This window comes from Mastigoproctus giganteus, chromosome 12 (genome assembly GCF_048544385.1).
Source record: "Mastigoproctus giganteus isolate SK-2022 chromosome 12, ASM4854438v1, whole genome shotgun sequence".
NCBI lineage: Eukaryota > Metazoa > Arthropoda > Arachnida > Uropygi > Thelyphonidae > Mastigoproctus > Mastigoproctus giganteus.
The window spans coordinates 142,330,533-142,348,091 of record NC_143586.1 but is presented as its reverse complement, the minus strand read 5'-3'; the positions used below and the strand labels follow the sequence as shown (position 1 = coordinate 142,348,091).

The 17,559-nt window shown below is 37.7% G+C and overlaps 1 protein-coding gene across 3 annotated transcripts in view; it reads right to left on the bottom strand.

Moving 5' to 3' along the window:
- The window catches only part of LOC150077474 (12S rRNA N(4)-cytidine methyltransferase METTL15), a 39,208-nt gene that overhangs the window by 7,809 nt on the left and 13,840 nt on the right, over window positions 1-17,559 (bottom strand). For all 3 annotated transcript variants that reach the window (XM_090385663.1, XM_090385664.1, XM_090385665.1), the window contains one exon: window positions 7,175-7,366. In XM_090385663.1, coding sequence (XP_090241789.1) covers window positions 7,175-7,366 — 192 coding nt within the window. The remainder of the gene's footprint in view (window positions 1-7,174; window positions 7,367-17,559) is intronic.

Here is a 17,559-nt window from a genome sequence, read left to right as displayed (position 1 = left end):
CAACACAGCATTCGGATGGAAGTCTATGAGAGCTTGAGGTGTAGGTAAATGCCCTCGAAGAAATTAAAAATGAGGGACCCATCAAGCTCACTCCAAGGCAGAATGCACTGGTCCTAAAGGAACTAGTTATTATTGGTAACCTAGCCTATTGTCAGGGAGATGGAGAATATACTATGCAAGAAGGATAGGTAGAACAGGGTATGGCTACCAGGGGCAAAAGTTGATGATGTTGTACATGTTGGAACTAATGACATTAAGGGATCTGCAGATTTACTCAACAAGTACAGGTAAATGTTGAAAAAAAGTTACGAGTTGGGGTTGAATGCGAAAGTCTGCAATTCTGCCCAGACACGATAGGAGAGAGAGTTTATAATGAGAGCCTTGTTGATCAATTCAGCCCGGTCTGTGCTTGTTGACAGGAGAGACTGCTTCTACAAGAATGGGATACACTTAAATAGAAAGGGTGTAAGAATATGTGCTGATGCTATTCAGGCAGTGTTAGGTGGGTTGGAAAACTGCTAGCTTGGGGGGGGGGGAGCACACTGAGTAAAAGGTTAACAGTGGCTACAGGAAAAAGTAATTTTTGCACTGCTACTATTAGAATGAGCAGCAGCCTGGAGATTTCCAGGACCGCTGGGAGTAATATTAGAACAAGTGCAATGCTAGGAGTATAGTTAATAAATTTGATGAGCTTGAAGTGCTAGTCAAGACATCAAAGGCAGATATTGTTGGGATATCAGAAAAGTGGTGTCACAGATATAAGCAGTGCACAGGAAAGGAGGAGGGATTATGCTGTTAAGAAACACAAAACCTAAGGAAGTGCATCCGATTGATGTTGGTGGACAATGCAGTGTTCAGTGTGAAATAAGCACTGGGAAAGGAAAAATGAGAGGTGTGTGTGTGTGTTATAGACATAATGAATCTGATGAGTAATTGTGCAGAGAAATAGAGTGGGCCAGTAAATCAGAATGACTTATAATGGTGGAATTTTAACTTTCCAGATATTGACTGGAACTTGCGGATTGGTCACTCGCATGACTGTTTTCTACAGCAACATGTTCGAGAGTAATACTCTTGATCTGATTATCAACAGTGATTATTCATGCATTAAGAATTTGCAAATAAAGGAACCACTGGGTGACAGTGATCACAATGTAACTACCATCAAGGTAAAGGCGACTACAGAGGTCTCAAGTGATGATGTTAAATGGAAAGCCTTCAGGGACTTAATTTTGGAGGCTACTAGGCTTTTTATTCCAACTAAGAAATACTGTTCAAGATTTAGGCCTAAGTGGATGTCAGATGAATTAATGAGGCTTGTGGCAGATATGCATATAAAGAATCAGGTGACACAGAAGGGGCAGTCCCCATGAACTGGAGTTGTGCAAATGTATCACCAATTCACAAAGGTGACACAAGTAACTACAGACCTGTTACTTTAACTTGTGTTTCAGGGAAAATAATGGAATCGCTGGTTAAAGACGCATTGCAGGATCATCTAGACAAGACTGCAGTAATAGTTAAGACACAGCATGGGTTTGTCTGATCAATTTGATTGGATATTATGATGTGGTTACAAAAGAACTGAATGCCAAAAATGATTTTGATACTGTTGCACAAACTGGAGAGGTATGGCATTAAGGGATGGTTGAGTGGGAGACTACAAAGAGTGGTAATCAATGGACACTGCCCTTCATCGACAAATGTTATTGGTGGAAGTCCCCATTGTTGTTTTGTGTATTTATCAATGATACTGATGAAGGTATATCAGGTTTAATGTCCAAGTTTGCAGGGTTCTTAATGACAGTATGCTACTCCAACTGGATCTAGATAAGTTGGGAAAATGGGCTGAAAAGTGGCAACTGAAGTTTAACATTAACAAATGCAAAGTACTGTAAATGGGTAGCAATTAGGGCTTGCATAAAACCGGTTTTCTCAGACTTAGGGAAAATAACTAAAAGCTTATAACACAGGTATTTATTTTATCTTGGGTAGATCGTAATCAAATCTTTTAAACAAAATCTATCACCTCTTATAGTAAAAAAAATAAATGCTCCAAAAAAGTAACCAGCTTGAGATTATACAAAATTACAAATTGTATTCAAATCCTTTGAATAAAAACTATCTTCTCGTATAGTAAACAAAAAAAATAATATGAAAAAAAAAAACAGCTTGGGGAAATTACTATTTATTGCTCAGCTTTTTTCTGAAAATGATCCTTTAAAAAACACAGTATATTAAGTATTTTTCCTGATAGACTTGACCTTATTTTTTGTGTTAAAGAGACCAGTGATCGAAAACACTCTCTCAGATTGGACACGTGTTGGTTTAATGGTCAGCAGTGCTCTACAAACTTTCTCCAGCTTTTCACTTCTACTGCTAGTTGCCTCCAAAATTTTAAATTCTTTGCTGATTTCCAGTTCACTCGGATCTTTTGAAGGCTCTTCATTACATTATCATACTCTCACATGAGTGTATCTCCAACATCGGAACTAGACGAGTCTTTGTTTTATTCTAAAAGAACAGTTCCTTCATTCAACGCTAAGACTCCTTCGGAATGTTTTGCAAATAATCTCTGATAAATCTCTTCAGCATGCTTTTTCAAAACTTGCTTACTTGGAAAATCAAAAGTTCTTGAACCTGAATCTTCTTTCCTAAACTTTTTGGGGTTGTGTAGATAGCTCAGCAAAGCCACAGTTTGGCAAAACTTTAAAACCAATGGGTTTTCTGCTTTATCAAGCTTAACAAGCAGAAATTCTATTGAAGATTCTGCTTTAAGTAAGTCTGTATCTTCTGAGGTTATAGCCTTCAGAATCATTTCAACCGGTCGCAAAGTTTCACATAGCAATTCAAGTGTTTTCCAGTCATCGTCAGACACAGCTTCAGTTGACAGTACTGCACATAGAGCATTTGGAATGCAATTTTTCAATTTCAAAAATCTCTCAATCATATAGAATATGCTATCCCATTTAGTCTTGCAATCTAATATAAGTTTATATTCTTTCCCATTAAATTATCCTTTAACAAAATTTTGTAATATGTCATTTTTGGTAGGCGATTTTCGAAAAATCTTGAAAATTTTTCTGACTTTGTTAATAGTGTGTGTTGGCCATTGGATTGAAGAAATAAATGAGCTCATCAGTAAAGTTGGTTTGATAAAGCATGCCTTGCTGTCTTTCTTCATTGTCTTTGGCACCATAATTGTGCACCATTTATTTTCATAAAGTACATCTATAACTGACAGATGTATACAATGGGCTATACATTGTTGATGATTAGGTGTAATTTGCTTGCCAAACTTAATCATCATTGCTGCAGGGAACAATATCCTCATCCAAGTTCAAACCAAATTCCTTCAAGTGTCCATTCACAATTTCCTCAGTTCTTTTGCTATCAAGTGAACAATTAATCTCACTAAGACCTAACGACCAATGATTGTCTTTTGAATGCAAATTTATATTCATATAGATGTATATTCGTCTAGAGTCAATGAATATCGTGCACCCAAAACCAATGAATTTTTGAAATGCTGAATGAGTTCTTCTTTCTTAGTTTTATAATAATTCAGAACCATATTTTTAATTCCATTCAGTAAGGCTGGTTGTAATTTATCGTATTTATTTCTCTGAAGGCTTGATTATATAAACTCACTCTTGGCAATTGAATTAAAAGAAAATCCATCTAAAAGCAGCTAATTTTGAAATCTCTTCTTCCATAGATTATTTAACGATAAAGTTTTCTAACGTTCTTACCATTTTTACGGGAGGATCACTGTTATCTTGTTTAATGTCAATCTGATGCATTTGCTTTAAATGTAACATCAAAGATGATGTAGATCCTCCAGACAACTTCATTATCTTGACATTTCGAACATTGTGCTTCATCTTTGCTTTTTCGAGCAAAATAATTCCATACATTTGATTTCATCTTAGACATTAATTAGTAGGAATTTATATCACTGACAATTTTAAATAAAAATATTGAAGATAACAAAGACACAACACTATGCGTCACTCCCGCAAGCACTGAATGAAGAGTTTAAACTAGGCAAGTTTCAAAATTTTCACGAAAGAAATTTTTTTTATTTATTTACTTGCAATTTTTTTTCCCCCAATTAAATCTATTGTATTTTCAAAATTACATAAAAGCTAAATTTGGTGAAGATGCTTTTTGGAGAACATTTGATCGCAAATTTAATAGGAATAAAGAAGCAAAAAACTTTCTACGATTGAAATTTGATGCAATATTCAGTGAATCTGTTTCTAGTGGGCAACCATCAATAAGGTGCATTCCATAACTTGCCTGGTGAACAAGATAGATGGAACGGAGAAATGTTGAGCATTTTCTTTTAGCTATCGCTCCGACTCACTCAGTCGTAAATGAGTACACCTGCATCGTGCCATGATACAGGTGGGAATGTAAAAGGTACCCCTCCTAGATTTGGGCCACTTGCCCATGAGATTTGTACCTAAACATAAAATAAAATGTTTAAAACATAAAGCAGTTGAACGATCCAGACAAACAAACAAACAAAAGAAAATGTGCGTAACAAAAAACTATATTCGAGGGCTAACTAAGAAAATATTTGAATCCGCCTTTACAAGCTCGGTTTCAACAACTCAATATGAAAACCGATTTAACCGGTTTGCAAGCCCTGGTAGCAATAACCGAAGAGAAACGTACCGTGTGGTACTACACTCAGGGAAGTGGAAAAGACCTGGGGGTAATTGTGCAGTCAAATATGAAGTTCACTGAGCGGTGCAGACGGGTTGCCAGGGAGGTGATTATCCCGGTATACAAGGCAATGGTCAGGCCATACCTAGAGTACTGCGTACAGGTCTGAAGGCCTCATTTTAGGAAGGATGTAGAGTTGCTAAAACTAGTACAAAGAAGGGAACAAAGGGGTGCTCTTACCAAGATAGGCTTAAGTTCTGCAAATTGCAGTGCCTTGAGAGTAGGCACCTGTGAGGTTATAAGGCCTTGAATGGGTTGAGCAAGCTGAATGCTCATGGGATTCTTCCTCAGACCAAGAACCTGAGGGGCACAGTTTCAAATTGAGGAAAGATAGTTGTAGAACAGATGTGTGGAAATTTGCCTTTACCCAGTGGGTAGTTGATTGGTGGAACAGGCTTCCATCTTTTGTTGTGGGAGCTAATAGCCTAAATAAATTTAAGGCTGAGCTGGACAGGCATTTAGAACGAATGGAGGGGTGAAATGGGAGGAGGGTTTTTTGGCTGATGCTGCATAAGCTTGCTTCTTGCATCATATGCCTCTACTAATGCTAATTTCGTTTTTATCAAGCTGTTCCTGTATTGTACCTTAACCATTCACTTCAAATAATTGTAGACGGCAGCGCAATGTACCATGATTGTGTTACAAAACGAAGAAAACAAGCTGTGAGCTTTCAGTACATTTAGCATATTGCAGTAGGATTTGTGTTTACTGGATGAAAAACCATGCAGTCCTCCCTGCACTGACTAACTTGGCCACAGTATAAAAAAGCAAATAAAAATTGTGTCATTGACATGATACAAACCCGCACCTTTTCCACCAAGAGTAGAAGGTTGGTGAATTTGTCCAGCAATATTCATGCTACCTTCAATAGTGTTTTAAAATTAATGAAGCAAAGGCTTGTCAGCCATTAATGTCCAATAATGGCTTATAATAGCCAATTCTCTGGCATTCACATCCAGGTTAAGAAATACATAGACATCTGATAAACGTCACTTGGTGCTTCCTCAGCATCAGTCCATCTGCACTTAACAACACTATATCTACAATAATCACAATATTTGTGCCTTAGCCAATCTCATCACCTAACACAGTTAAGTGCAGTGAGCATGTTACTCCACCAGATCTTATTCTCGTTGCTACGTTAAAATATCACAAAACATATTCAGAAAATTATTCCAGGGGTTTCTTTCCTCCTCAATCATAAGGCACTTGAGAAGTCCAGAAACCTCTTGTAACTTTGCTCACTGTTAAACACCTCATTAAACTGCATGTCATTATTTAAATTTTGCCTCAAAAAATCTTTTCACTATTATTATATCTATGGGCCCCTGCCCTGCCAATACTCGAAAGGCATCATTGTAAACCATTCTGCAGGCACAAGTCATCCCAAGAAAGGCAAATCTCTAATCTGAAATTAACACTCTTCTCACCATAACATTACTCACCCTATGCCCCCATTTGCCAATAGGAATGAAAATACATTTATTAAACAGGTCAAGGAACCTGCCTTGTATTTTCAATGCTTAAGTTTCTCCCTCTCTCTGGAAAATGATTTGCATGGGCCAAATAGGTGATATTTTCAAAAACATCGGATTGTCTAATTTCACCATTCTAGACCATCATCTCCTTTTTTTCTGCCATTTGCATATGAGAACTCTCTATCCCTCATACACAGCTTCCACTTTTCTTACCTGATCTATAATACTGTTAGATATCAGCTTAGATTTCTCATATGTAACTTTTTTTTCATTCGGTATATTTTACAAAAATTCATGGCTTTTTGGATAATTCCTTTAATCCTTTCACACGGGACCATGCCAGTCACTTCTATCAAATTTTGAATTTTTGCACTTTACTGGCCAATATTACAGTGAAGTTTAAAAAAAAAGTCAGTTAATTTTTTTTGATACAGTAATATCATCTAGATCAGAAATCCAGAGAATTTATTAAATTTTGGCTTTTGTTAGCTAAAATCAGACAAGAGAATCACAGCCACCTATTACAAAATGTCTACAATAACATGGAAACACTGATAATATATGGCAACACCTACTTCAAATATTTCAAGACAACTCATTAAATTACCTTTGAAATGTACACATACTGCCAACTTCCATCCAGAAACAAAGTTACACAAATTTATTTCTGTGTAACTTGTCATTTGTATATGAGCTAGTTTTTTTAAAATTATTATTACTACAGTTTCTATTTATAAGTGCTTGAATTAAAGCATTCAAACCACTGAAATAATTCTTTGTATTGTGCTAGAAGTGTAATCATAACTAACATTTTGAATAAGAATATCAAACTGTGGAACAAGTTGCCTGTTTCTAGAAATCTTAACGTTCCTGCTACATATAGATTCTCAGTCTCTCTTGCTTATTTTAAACCCTACCATATCAACTGCCAATATTTGTGAACATTAAGAAACAAAATTTACCTCGTTCCATCCATTCTCATGTCTAAAGGACCATCTTTACTTAAGGAAAAGCCACGGTTTGCTTCATCCATCTGCAGAGAAGAAAAGCCAACATCAAATAAAATCCCATCAACTGACCCCATCTTAACACCATGGATATCAAGAAGATAATTCAATTCACTGAAACGGCCAAGAAGAGGAACTACTTGATTGCTAAAAATGGGGGGGGGGGAAGAAAATGTCAAAGATAAACTAATCTATCATCATCAGAAATACAGTGTGAATCTTTATGTCTTTTTAACTGATTTCTCAGTTAAAAAGACATAAATTAACAAAAACTGGTTGAAAATTAAATATCATGAATACCATGTGAAATTTCAATTAATATTCATAAAATAATGCATGCATACATATTTCTTTGTAAACTGATACGGCATACATATTTCACTCTAATACAACTTCCTTAGTTTATTATGGTAGTTTGCATCAGGTTCTTCTCAATGCAGTGATTTTAGATCAGTTGAGAAGGAACATTCAGGGGATATGCCATGGTGTCTGAATGAAAGACTAGATGGATTGGAGTGAGATAGTGAAACTGCATTTCGTAATACCGAAATGCAGTTTTGGAGTCTTCTCTTTAATCTTTATATTCAAATTTTTCATGGATATTGGATGGACTAGTCATCCATAGTCTTCCACATTCTCTTTTCCTTCTAAAAATCTTTTATGCCATAGTATCTTTCCTGTAAACTTCATGTAACAATTCATAACTTTCAGTTGGTGCTTTCTTTACTTTTATTAAAAATTTGAAGTTAATTCGTTGTTCAATTCTTTTGTCTGTCATTTTTCCAGCAAACTGTAGAAACACAAGGTAACAAAAACCTGTTTCACTGCAAAGAGAATGAGTGTGTTGGAATGTAACTTGGCAGAAAACTGGGGGAAAGGTTCGCAGTCAAATGCTGTTCCTTTGTTTCACAGGTGGCACTTTGTGTGTAGTGACTGTATACACAGTCTCATTACTTAATAGCCACACCTTGTGTGGTTCAGAGTGCTGGGTGTTAAAAAAGAGACATGAACAAAGGTTGAATGTGACAAAAATATGAATATTAAAATCGATAGTGCAATTACCAGAAAGAATAAAATTATCAGAAGGCAAGGAGACTGATATGGTTCAGACATGTAAAGAGAAAGTGTAGGGATGAACCAGCAAATAGGATCCTAATTTTGAAGGTGGAGACAACCGAAGAGTACATGAAGGAATGCAGAGTTAGAGGGACTTAAACCAAGATAAAAAGGAATAGTACAGGACTCAAAAAGCTGGCATTAAGCTAAGGAAGAACTTATTTCAACTAAAGATACCTCTCACTACCATCACACTTATTGAAGAACTGAAGTGATGAAAACCATGTGTCATCTACAGAGAACTGTCCAAGCACTCGTGATTGTGATGCAAGTCATCAATTTTTACACAGTGACTTATACTCATATACATATTTCATAAACTTGCTTCCGTTTACTTTCTAAGCAGTCATTAGTTCCCCAAGCGACCATGGGAATTCAGTCATACTGAATGAATAAAAACTGTTCAGAGTGGTGCAAGCTATTTTAAGGTTACCTTTAGATTTGTGAAAATTGTAATTATTCTGATTCACAATATGACATTCATGCATCACTACAGCAGTTCCCAACTAGTGAGATTATTCAATGGCAGTCACTAAGTGTGTATGAATATGCATCTTAACTTCAAGAGTGACTTCGGTGATAAAAGATTGGGAACCACTGCATTACTGTAACTATTTTATAGATGGGGATGAAGAATAAGCAAAGTTTAATTACTTTGTGTTTTCATTTCCAGTTTATTCAAAAATATTTTTCACTATTAAAGTTTCAATATTTTCTAATTTGTTTACTCATCATCTTATTTCATGTGAAAATTAAGATTAAAAAAATGAATGAAATAAACAAAACAATCTTAACGGCTCACATCTGTATGGGCTTGGCACACCCAGGGTCCTGAGCTGGATATCATCATTCTTCTCTTTCTCTCAGGGTAACTCAGAATTTTTTTTTTGGCTGGTGCACCATAAGCCTCAGGCTTCCTTGCACCATATGGCTGATAATAATAGTAGTGCAAGTCATTTTTGCCATTTAGAAAACATTTTTTCAAATGTTTTTATTTCGACAGTGACAGCTGCTAAGAGACCTGCTTGATTTTTCTGTGATGAAGAACTAACATAATGTGGAATAGAACCCAAATCTAAAGTTAATCTCATTAACATTATTATTTGGAATACACTCATTTGCCACTTTCTACAGTATATGACATCTGCCCCTAGGCTTAATGCTCTCTCAGCCACAGTAGACACTTTCTCTGATAATATTGTCATTTATTTTACAGCAGTTAAGCTCAATTTCACTATTCCCTCATGGTAAAGATTATTATAAAATACCTGTTCAACCAGGCTGCCATTTGGCAGATTGATTCTACCACCACTTTGATTTTAAGTAACCTATCGAATTTATCTGTTATTTTGCATTCACATATCAGTAGAATATTTTTTCCCAGAGATATTTCAAACTAAGCTTCTGCAAGTCTTACCCTATCAGTGATTTGATTACAGTTATCCTATGAAGCAGTGTTGCATGATAGCCAATTGTTTATTCAAATCTTTCAGTTCTCTTCTCATCAATTTTTGCAGTACTTATCACACGGGAGTAAGGGACCTCCAGGATAAATTCCTTTAACACTTCCCATAATGCGTTAGTATCAAACAGCATCTAGGGATAGTCCCAGTAATACCACAATTCAACACAGTCCATACCTTTTATGTTGACCACCAATTGATTTCCTAATTCATTTCTCAAATATATATTGTTATTTGTTATTTTGGTTTTTAGTAGCATTAGCTGTTTGTTTGTTATTAGGTTTATAGGAGCATTAGCAACTAAGGCCATATTGCTCCAGGGATATGCGGTGGTCATTCCCTGACCTTTCCGCATCCTCCGTATTTGGTGGGCACGGGCTCAAACCCCGGTCTAATCAAGAAGCGTGTGCTAACGCACTGCTGCTCCTTCCCATCAAATATATATGGTCTCAATTCCAATATCAATGATGCTCATTTTCACCTACAATCCACCTACTTAATTTTTCTGACAGAATCTCAATTATCAGTTTGCTTAACCACTAATCACACTTTTCCTCATTTTTTTACCCCACAATTTCTTCTGCTTTAAAGGTGGTACCTGCTCTAATATTTCTTGTTAGACTTCCTAACCTGAAACCTCTTCCAACTTAATCTCTTAACTCCATTCTGTCAAATTCAGCATTCTCCCAACTCTACAAATCACTCAGAACTTTTTGACATTCCTTCTTTAAAATTCTACTTTCTCAGAATTATTTTACTGTTCAGAAAGTTCAACACAACGATGAGCCAAAATATTATGACCAGCGAGTTGTTATGCAAATCAAAGCAACTGCAGGTGAACTACGGCATGTGCATGGGTCGGGACACAGTTTAAAAAACACCTGATGCTGAGCTCCATTAATCAGCATTACTCTTGTTCTTCAGATGGGAAAGGCAGCGGACTTAAGCGAGTTTGACAAAGGCCAAATTGTAATGGATATGCTCTGACCCAGCCAGACGACTGGGTCAGAGCATATCCGAAACGACACAGCTGGTGGGCTACTCACAGTCAGCCGTGGTTAGTACCTACCGAAAGTCATCCAAGGAGAGAAACCCCACGAACCGCCAGTGAGGTGTTGGATGACCACGGCTCATTGATGCTCGAGGTGAGCGAAGGCTCTCCTGGATGGTATGTGGCAACAGAAGGGCAACTGTGGTGCAACTCGCCGGTAATTGGAATGCTGGTGGTGGGAGTAATGTATAACAATACACAGTACATCAAACCCTGCTGAAAATGGGGCTGCATAGCCGCAGGCCTCTCCGTGTGCCCATGCTAACCACGGTTCACCAGAGACAGCGCCTACAATGGGCACGCAAACTGGACCTTGAGTGATTGGAAGAAGGTCGTCTGGTCCGATGAATCACATTTCCTGTTGCACCATGTGAATGGCCGGGTACGTGTGCATCGTTTACCCGGGGAAGTGATGGCACCTGGATGAACCGTGGGACGAAAACAAGCCGGTGGCGGCGGTATCATGCTTTGAGCGATGTTCTGTTGGGAGACCTGAGTCCAGTCATCCATGTGCCAGGCACTCTGATGTCTAGTACCTACCTAAACATCGTTGCTGACCAGGTACACCCTTTTGTGGCAATGGTCTTCCCCTCTGGTGGTGCTATCTTTTAGCAGGATAATGCGCCACGCCATACCGCCCGGTTGTTCGAGACTTGTTCGCGGAACATGAGAAAGGCTTCCAGTCCCATCGAGCATCTGTGGTTTGTGTTGGAACAGCAACTCCGATCTGCAACGTCTCAACCATGGACTTTACAGGAGTTAAAGGACCTGCTGGTTACGTGTTAGTACCAGATACAACAAGATACATTTAGACATCTTGTAAAGTCCATGCTTCGCCGGGTATGAGCTGTTTTGGCTGCACATGAAGAACCAACATCATATTAAGTAGGGGATCATAATGTTTTGGCTCATCGGTGTAATTTTCTTTGATGATTTTAACTATCACAACTCCAGCTGGCTTCAGTTTCCTGGTTGTGTGGATCTAGTTGGTCTAATACTAGCAAATGCTGAGACATTTGCTAGTATTACTAATGACCTTACACAATTTGTTCACTTACTTACTAGGATCCCATACAATCCCAGTTGACACCACCTGGTCTCCTCCTTATGACGTTTATTGGTTTCCTGTTGTTCATCATCCTAAGAGAGTGAAATGGGATAGTCTGCGTAATTTCTATTCATCTTTTCAGTACGTATCTTCTGATTAGCATTAGCAGAGGCATATGATGCAAGAAAGCAAGCTTATTCAGCATCAGCCAAAAAAAAAAAAAAAACCCACTCCCATTTCACCCCTCCGTTCGTTCGAAATACCTGTCCAGTTGAGCTTTAAATTTGTTTAGGCTATCAACTTCAACAACAAGTGATGGAAGTCGGTTCCACCAACCAACCACCCGCTGGCCAAAGGCAAATTTCCGCACATCTATCCGACATCCGTCCTTCCTCAATTTGAATTCATGCCCTCTGAGGTGATTATTCTGAGAAAGATGAAGAATCCCATTGGCATTGAGCATGCTCAAACCATTCAAAGCCTTATACACCTCTATCAGATCACCTCGCCGGTGCCTAGTCTCCAAACTCTGTAATTTGCAAAACTTAAGCCTTTCTTCGTAAGAGCAACCCTTTGTTCCATTTACTAATCTTGTTGCCCTTCTCTGTACCCGTTCCAGCAGCTCTACATCCTTCTTGAAATGAGGCCTCCAGACCTGTATACAGTACTCAAGATGTGGCCTTACCATTGCCTTATACAAGGGAATAATCACCTCCTTATCCCTGCTAGAAAAATTCCTGTATATCATTGACAAGACACCATGAGCTACTCTTGCAGCTCGTCTGCACTGCTCAGAGAACTTCATATCTGCCTGCACAATTACCCCCAGGTCCTTTTCATTCTCCACCACTGTCAGTGTAGTACCGCAGAGTTGATACGTTGCTCTGGGGTTACTGTTTCCCATATGCAGCACTTTACATTTGTCGATGTTAAACCTCATTTGCCACCTCTCAGCCCATCTGTTCAACCTTTCCAGATCCTGTTGCAGCAGCATAGCGTCAGTATTGTCCTTAACGACCCTGCCAACCTTTGTATCATCTGCAAACTTGGACATTAAACTTGATATCCCATCATCAATATCATTCATAAACACCGAAAACAACAACGGACCCGACACTGAACCTTGAGGAACTCCACTATTAACATTAGTCCACGTTGAGCAGTGTCCATTGATTACCACTCTCTGTCTTCTGCCACTCAACCATCCCCTTATCCATAGCAGCAATTTGCCTCCAATGCCACACTGCTCCAATTTGTGCAGCAGTCTTCCATGTGCAACAGTATCAAAAGCCTTTCTAAGATCCAAATATATAATATCAAAGTTATTCCCTGCATCCAGTTCTTTTGTGACTACATCATAGTATCCAATCAAATTGGTCAGGCAAGACCTGCCCTTAACAAAACCATGCTGCGTCTGAGCTATAACTGAATTCTTGTCTAGATGATCCTGCAGTGCTTCTTTAACCAGTGCCTCCATTAATTTACCTGGAACAGAAGTTAAACTAACAGGTCTATAATTACTTGTGTCAGCCTTTGATCCTCCTTTGTGAATTGGGGTTACATTTGCACATCTCCAGTCTATGGGTACCTCCCCTGAGTCCAAAGAAGCTCTCATAATTATGGCTAGGGGTTTGCATACTTCCTTTGCTGCCTCCTTTAATATAACTGGATAGATCCCATCCACCCCAGGTGCCTTTTTTATGTTTATCCTCAACAATCTCTCCTCCACTTTCCTCTCAGTTATTACAAAATCATCCAGCTCACTGCCAATGTTTACTTTACCTACATCATTCTCCTTCCTGAATAACTCCTCATGCATGAATGTAGATGCAAAATACTCGTTTAGATTGTTAGCCACCTGAGCAGGATCCTCAACTGTTGAACCATCAATATCCAGTGGACCAATCTGATTCATCCCTTTCCTTTTCGAGTTCAAGTATGTAAAGAACTCTTTTCTGTTTTTCTTTGCATCCTTTGCCAAGGATTTTTCATAGTCTGCCTTTGCCTGCCTAATCTCCTTTGTGACTTGGTTACAGACCAACTTATATCTATCATAGGCTTCCATGTCACCCATTAATTTGTATGTATCCCATGCATTTTTCTTCTCTGCCACATGTCTCATTAGTTCATCTGACAACCATTTAGGCCTAAACCTCGAACAATATTTCTTAGTTGGTATGTAAAGCCTGGTAGCCTCCAAGATTAGTTCCTTGAATGCTTCCCATTTTGAGTTTGCTGTTGGTAACATCATCAGTTGGTCCCACTGTATAGAATTTAAATACTGTCTCAGACCATCATAGTCGCCTTTACGAAAACAAAAACCCTTCCCTTTACCTCTGATGGTAGTTACCTCCTTGAGTAAATCCCACTTCAACACACTGTGATCACTGCCACCTAGTGGTTCATTTATCTGCAGGTTCTGAAGTCACATCAGTGAAATTCTTTATTCCTCGTTACACCCCAAAATCTTGCTGTTTAACCAAACCCTGGTTTTTTAATAAATGTTCTACAACTGTTCGAGATAAAAACGTTGCAATTAGGTTGTATCCAAATCTCCAACATCATTTTCTGCCTAGACTAAAGACTCACAACAGTTGTAATCAAGATACTAATTAATCCCAAACTCCATTTCGAAAAGGTTAAACAGTTGTGTCAAGCTTTCTCACGACAACTTGTGTCACATCAATATATAAAGATAACACTGATTTATTAGTACCTTGCTTTTCCTATACCCGATATTCTTAAATTACATTATACAATGCCAAACACTATCCATTCAATTTTTCTCACCAATCTTACAACAAAAATACGAGGAGCAGTACAAAGTTAATGCCTCCTAATTTTTTCCTCAAAAAAATTTAATTCCTGCAACTATGCATTTTACATCAGTTAATCCACAATCATTAAAAAACACACTGTTATTTTTTACCATCATTTTCTATGCACTTCCACTATCTCTGAGTCAAACATATATTCCAATCCTGTAAAAGTCCTTACTCTTGCTCCGGAAGGCTTTGCAAACACTGTGCTTGAGCTGGTTGTCGTCTACAAAATGGGTTCCACTGAGTGCATCCTTCAGCAGGCCAAAGTCAGAAGGTGCAAGATCTGGGCTGAGGAAGAACAGTGCACCTCACTTTTGTAATGGCCTCCATTGTGTGAAGACTGCTTTTGGGTCATGCAGTGTCATGGACAAGAACCTCATTAAGGTTTGTTTGGTCACTCTACAAATGCAGGCTTTCAACTTTTTAAAATCTAGTTGATTGTGGTGCCACTCTCCAAGAAGTCCACAAGCAAGACCCAATCTTTGTCCCAAAACACTCTCGCCATGACTTTACCGACAAAAGGCTATCTTTTGAACTTCTTCAGCGTTAAATTTTCACGGTGCCAGTCCATCGACTGTCTCTTTGTTTCAGTCATAATGGTGGACCCAGGTTTCGTCACATGTGACTATGGATGAAACCCTCTCCTTGACTCTCGTAGCAGTGGAGAAGTTCCGTACAGGTGACTTTCTGGGCTTCTTTATGCTCACGCGTCAGTATTTTCGGGACCCACCAGGCACAAACCTTGTTGTAGACTAGTTCCTTTATGATGGTTATCACAATAGGTTTCCCTATACCTACTGCATTGCACTATTCGCATGTTGTAATGCCAGTCCTCTTTGATCAGTGCATCGATCCTGCTCTTGTTGTCCGCTATCAAAGAACTGGCTGGCAGTTTTGGGGCTTGTCAACAATGTTACTTTTCCCCACATCTGACTGTACTGTCACCATAAACATATTTGAGATGCGTATGGATTTCAATAGGTGTCACTTCTTCCTTGGTAAGAAATTCAATCACCACTCTGCTTGATACATATATCAGTAACATCCACCATTTTGAACTATCCATGTGCTGCACTCACCAGACCGATTACAAGCACCACATGAAATGATTTACGCTGCCACATTTGAAAGCAAAAAATTAGGACTTTTGTACCAGTCCTCATATATATTAAAAGAATCTAATAATCTTGATGTCAAGAAGTCTTTAAGCCCTTATGACTAGAAAAGTACTTTCAGAATACATCTTTTTTTTTTTTAACAATATAGCAAACATATACAGCATCCCCCTTCTGCATGAATATAATAAAATTAAAAGGATTTCTCTTAAATATGAATTGTGGGTACGCTAAGAGATGATCCATTAATCTTATCATGTAAACAAAGCAAGAAGGGCATTCAGCCTTTCCAAGTAGTATTTAAATGTGCCTGAGAAGCTGTTGTTAAAAGGCAATTTACATCTTATACAATTATTTTTAACAAATTTTCAACCTTCCCTTCTGATCCTAACCAAGTCATCAGGAGACAGATGATGTAGTGCTCATTCAATATTGTTATCCATGAGAATCAGAGAAGGATGAAAAATGTTTTTTTTTTAATATTGCAAAACTGGACTTATCTCTGCATATCCTATCATTAAGAATAGGGCTTGCAAACCGGTTTTATAAACCGGTTAAATTCGGTTTTCATACTGAGTTGTTAAAACCGAAACCGAGCTTCTAAAACCGGATTCAAATATTTTTTTAGTTAGCCCTCGAATATAGTTTTTTGTTACGCACATTTTCTTTTGTTTGTTTGTTTGTCTGGATCGTTCAACTGCTTTATATTTTTTATTTTATTTTAAGGTACGAATCTCATGGGCAAGTGGCCCAAATCTAGGAGGGGTACCTTTTATCTACCCACCTGTATCATGGCACGATGCAGATGTACTCATTTACGACTGAGTGAGTCGAAACGATAGCGTAAAAGAAAATGCTCAACATTTCTCCATTCCATCTATCTTGTTCGCCAGGCAAGTTATGGAACGCGCCTTATTGATGGTTACCCACTAGAAACAGATTCGCTGAATATTGCATCAAATTTCAATCGTAGAAAGTTTTTGCTTCTTTATTCCTATTAAATTTGCGGACAAATATTCTCCAAAAAGCAGCTTCACCAAATTTAGCTTTTATGTAATTTTGAAAATACAATAGATTTAATTGGGGAAAAAAATTGCAAGTAAATAAATAAAAAATTTCTTTCGTGAAAAATTTGAAACTTGCTTCGTTTAGACTCTTCACTCAGTGCTTGCGGGAGTGACACATAGTATTGTGTTATCTTTAATATTTTTATTTAAAATTGTTGGTGATATAAATTCCTACCAATTAATATTTATTACTCTTAATATGTCTAAGATGAAATCAAATGTATGGAATTATTTTGCTCGAAAAAGCAAAGATGAAGCACAATGTTCAAAATGTCAGAAGATAATGAAGTCGTCTGGAGGATGGTAAGAACATTAGAAAACTTTATCGTTAAAAAATCTATGGATGAAGAGATTTCAAAATTAGCTGCTTTAGATGGATTTTTTAATTCATTTGCCAAGAGTGAGTTTATACAATCAAGCCTTAACCTTCAGAGAAATAAATACGATAAATTACCACCAGCCTCAGTGAATGGAATTAAAAAAATGGTTCTGAATTATTATAAAACTAAGAAAGAAGAACTCATTCAGCATTTCAAAAATTCATTGGTTTTGGGTGCACGGTATTCATTGACTCTAGACGAATGTACGTCTATACAAAATAAAAGGTATATGAATATAAATGTGCATTCAAAAGACAATCATTGGTCTTTAGGTCTTA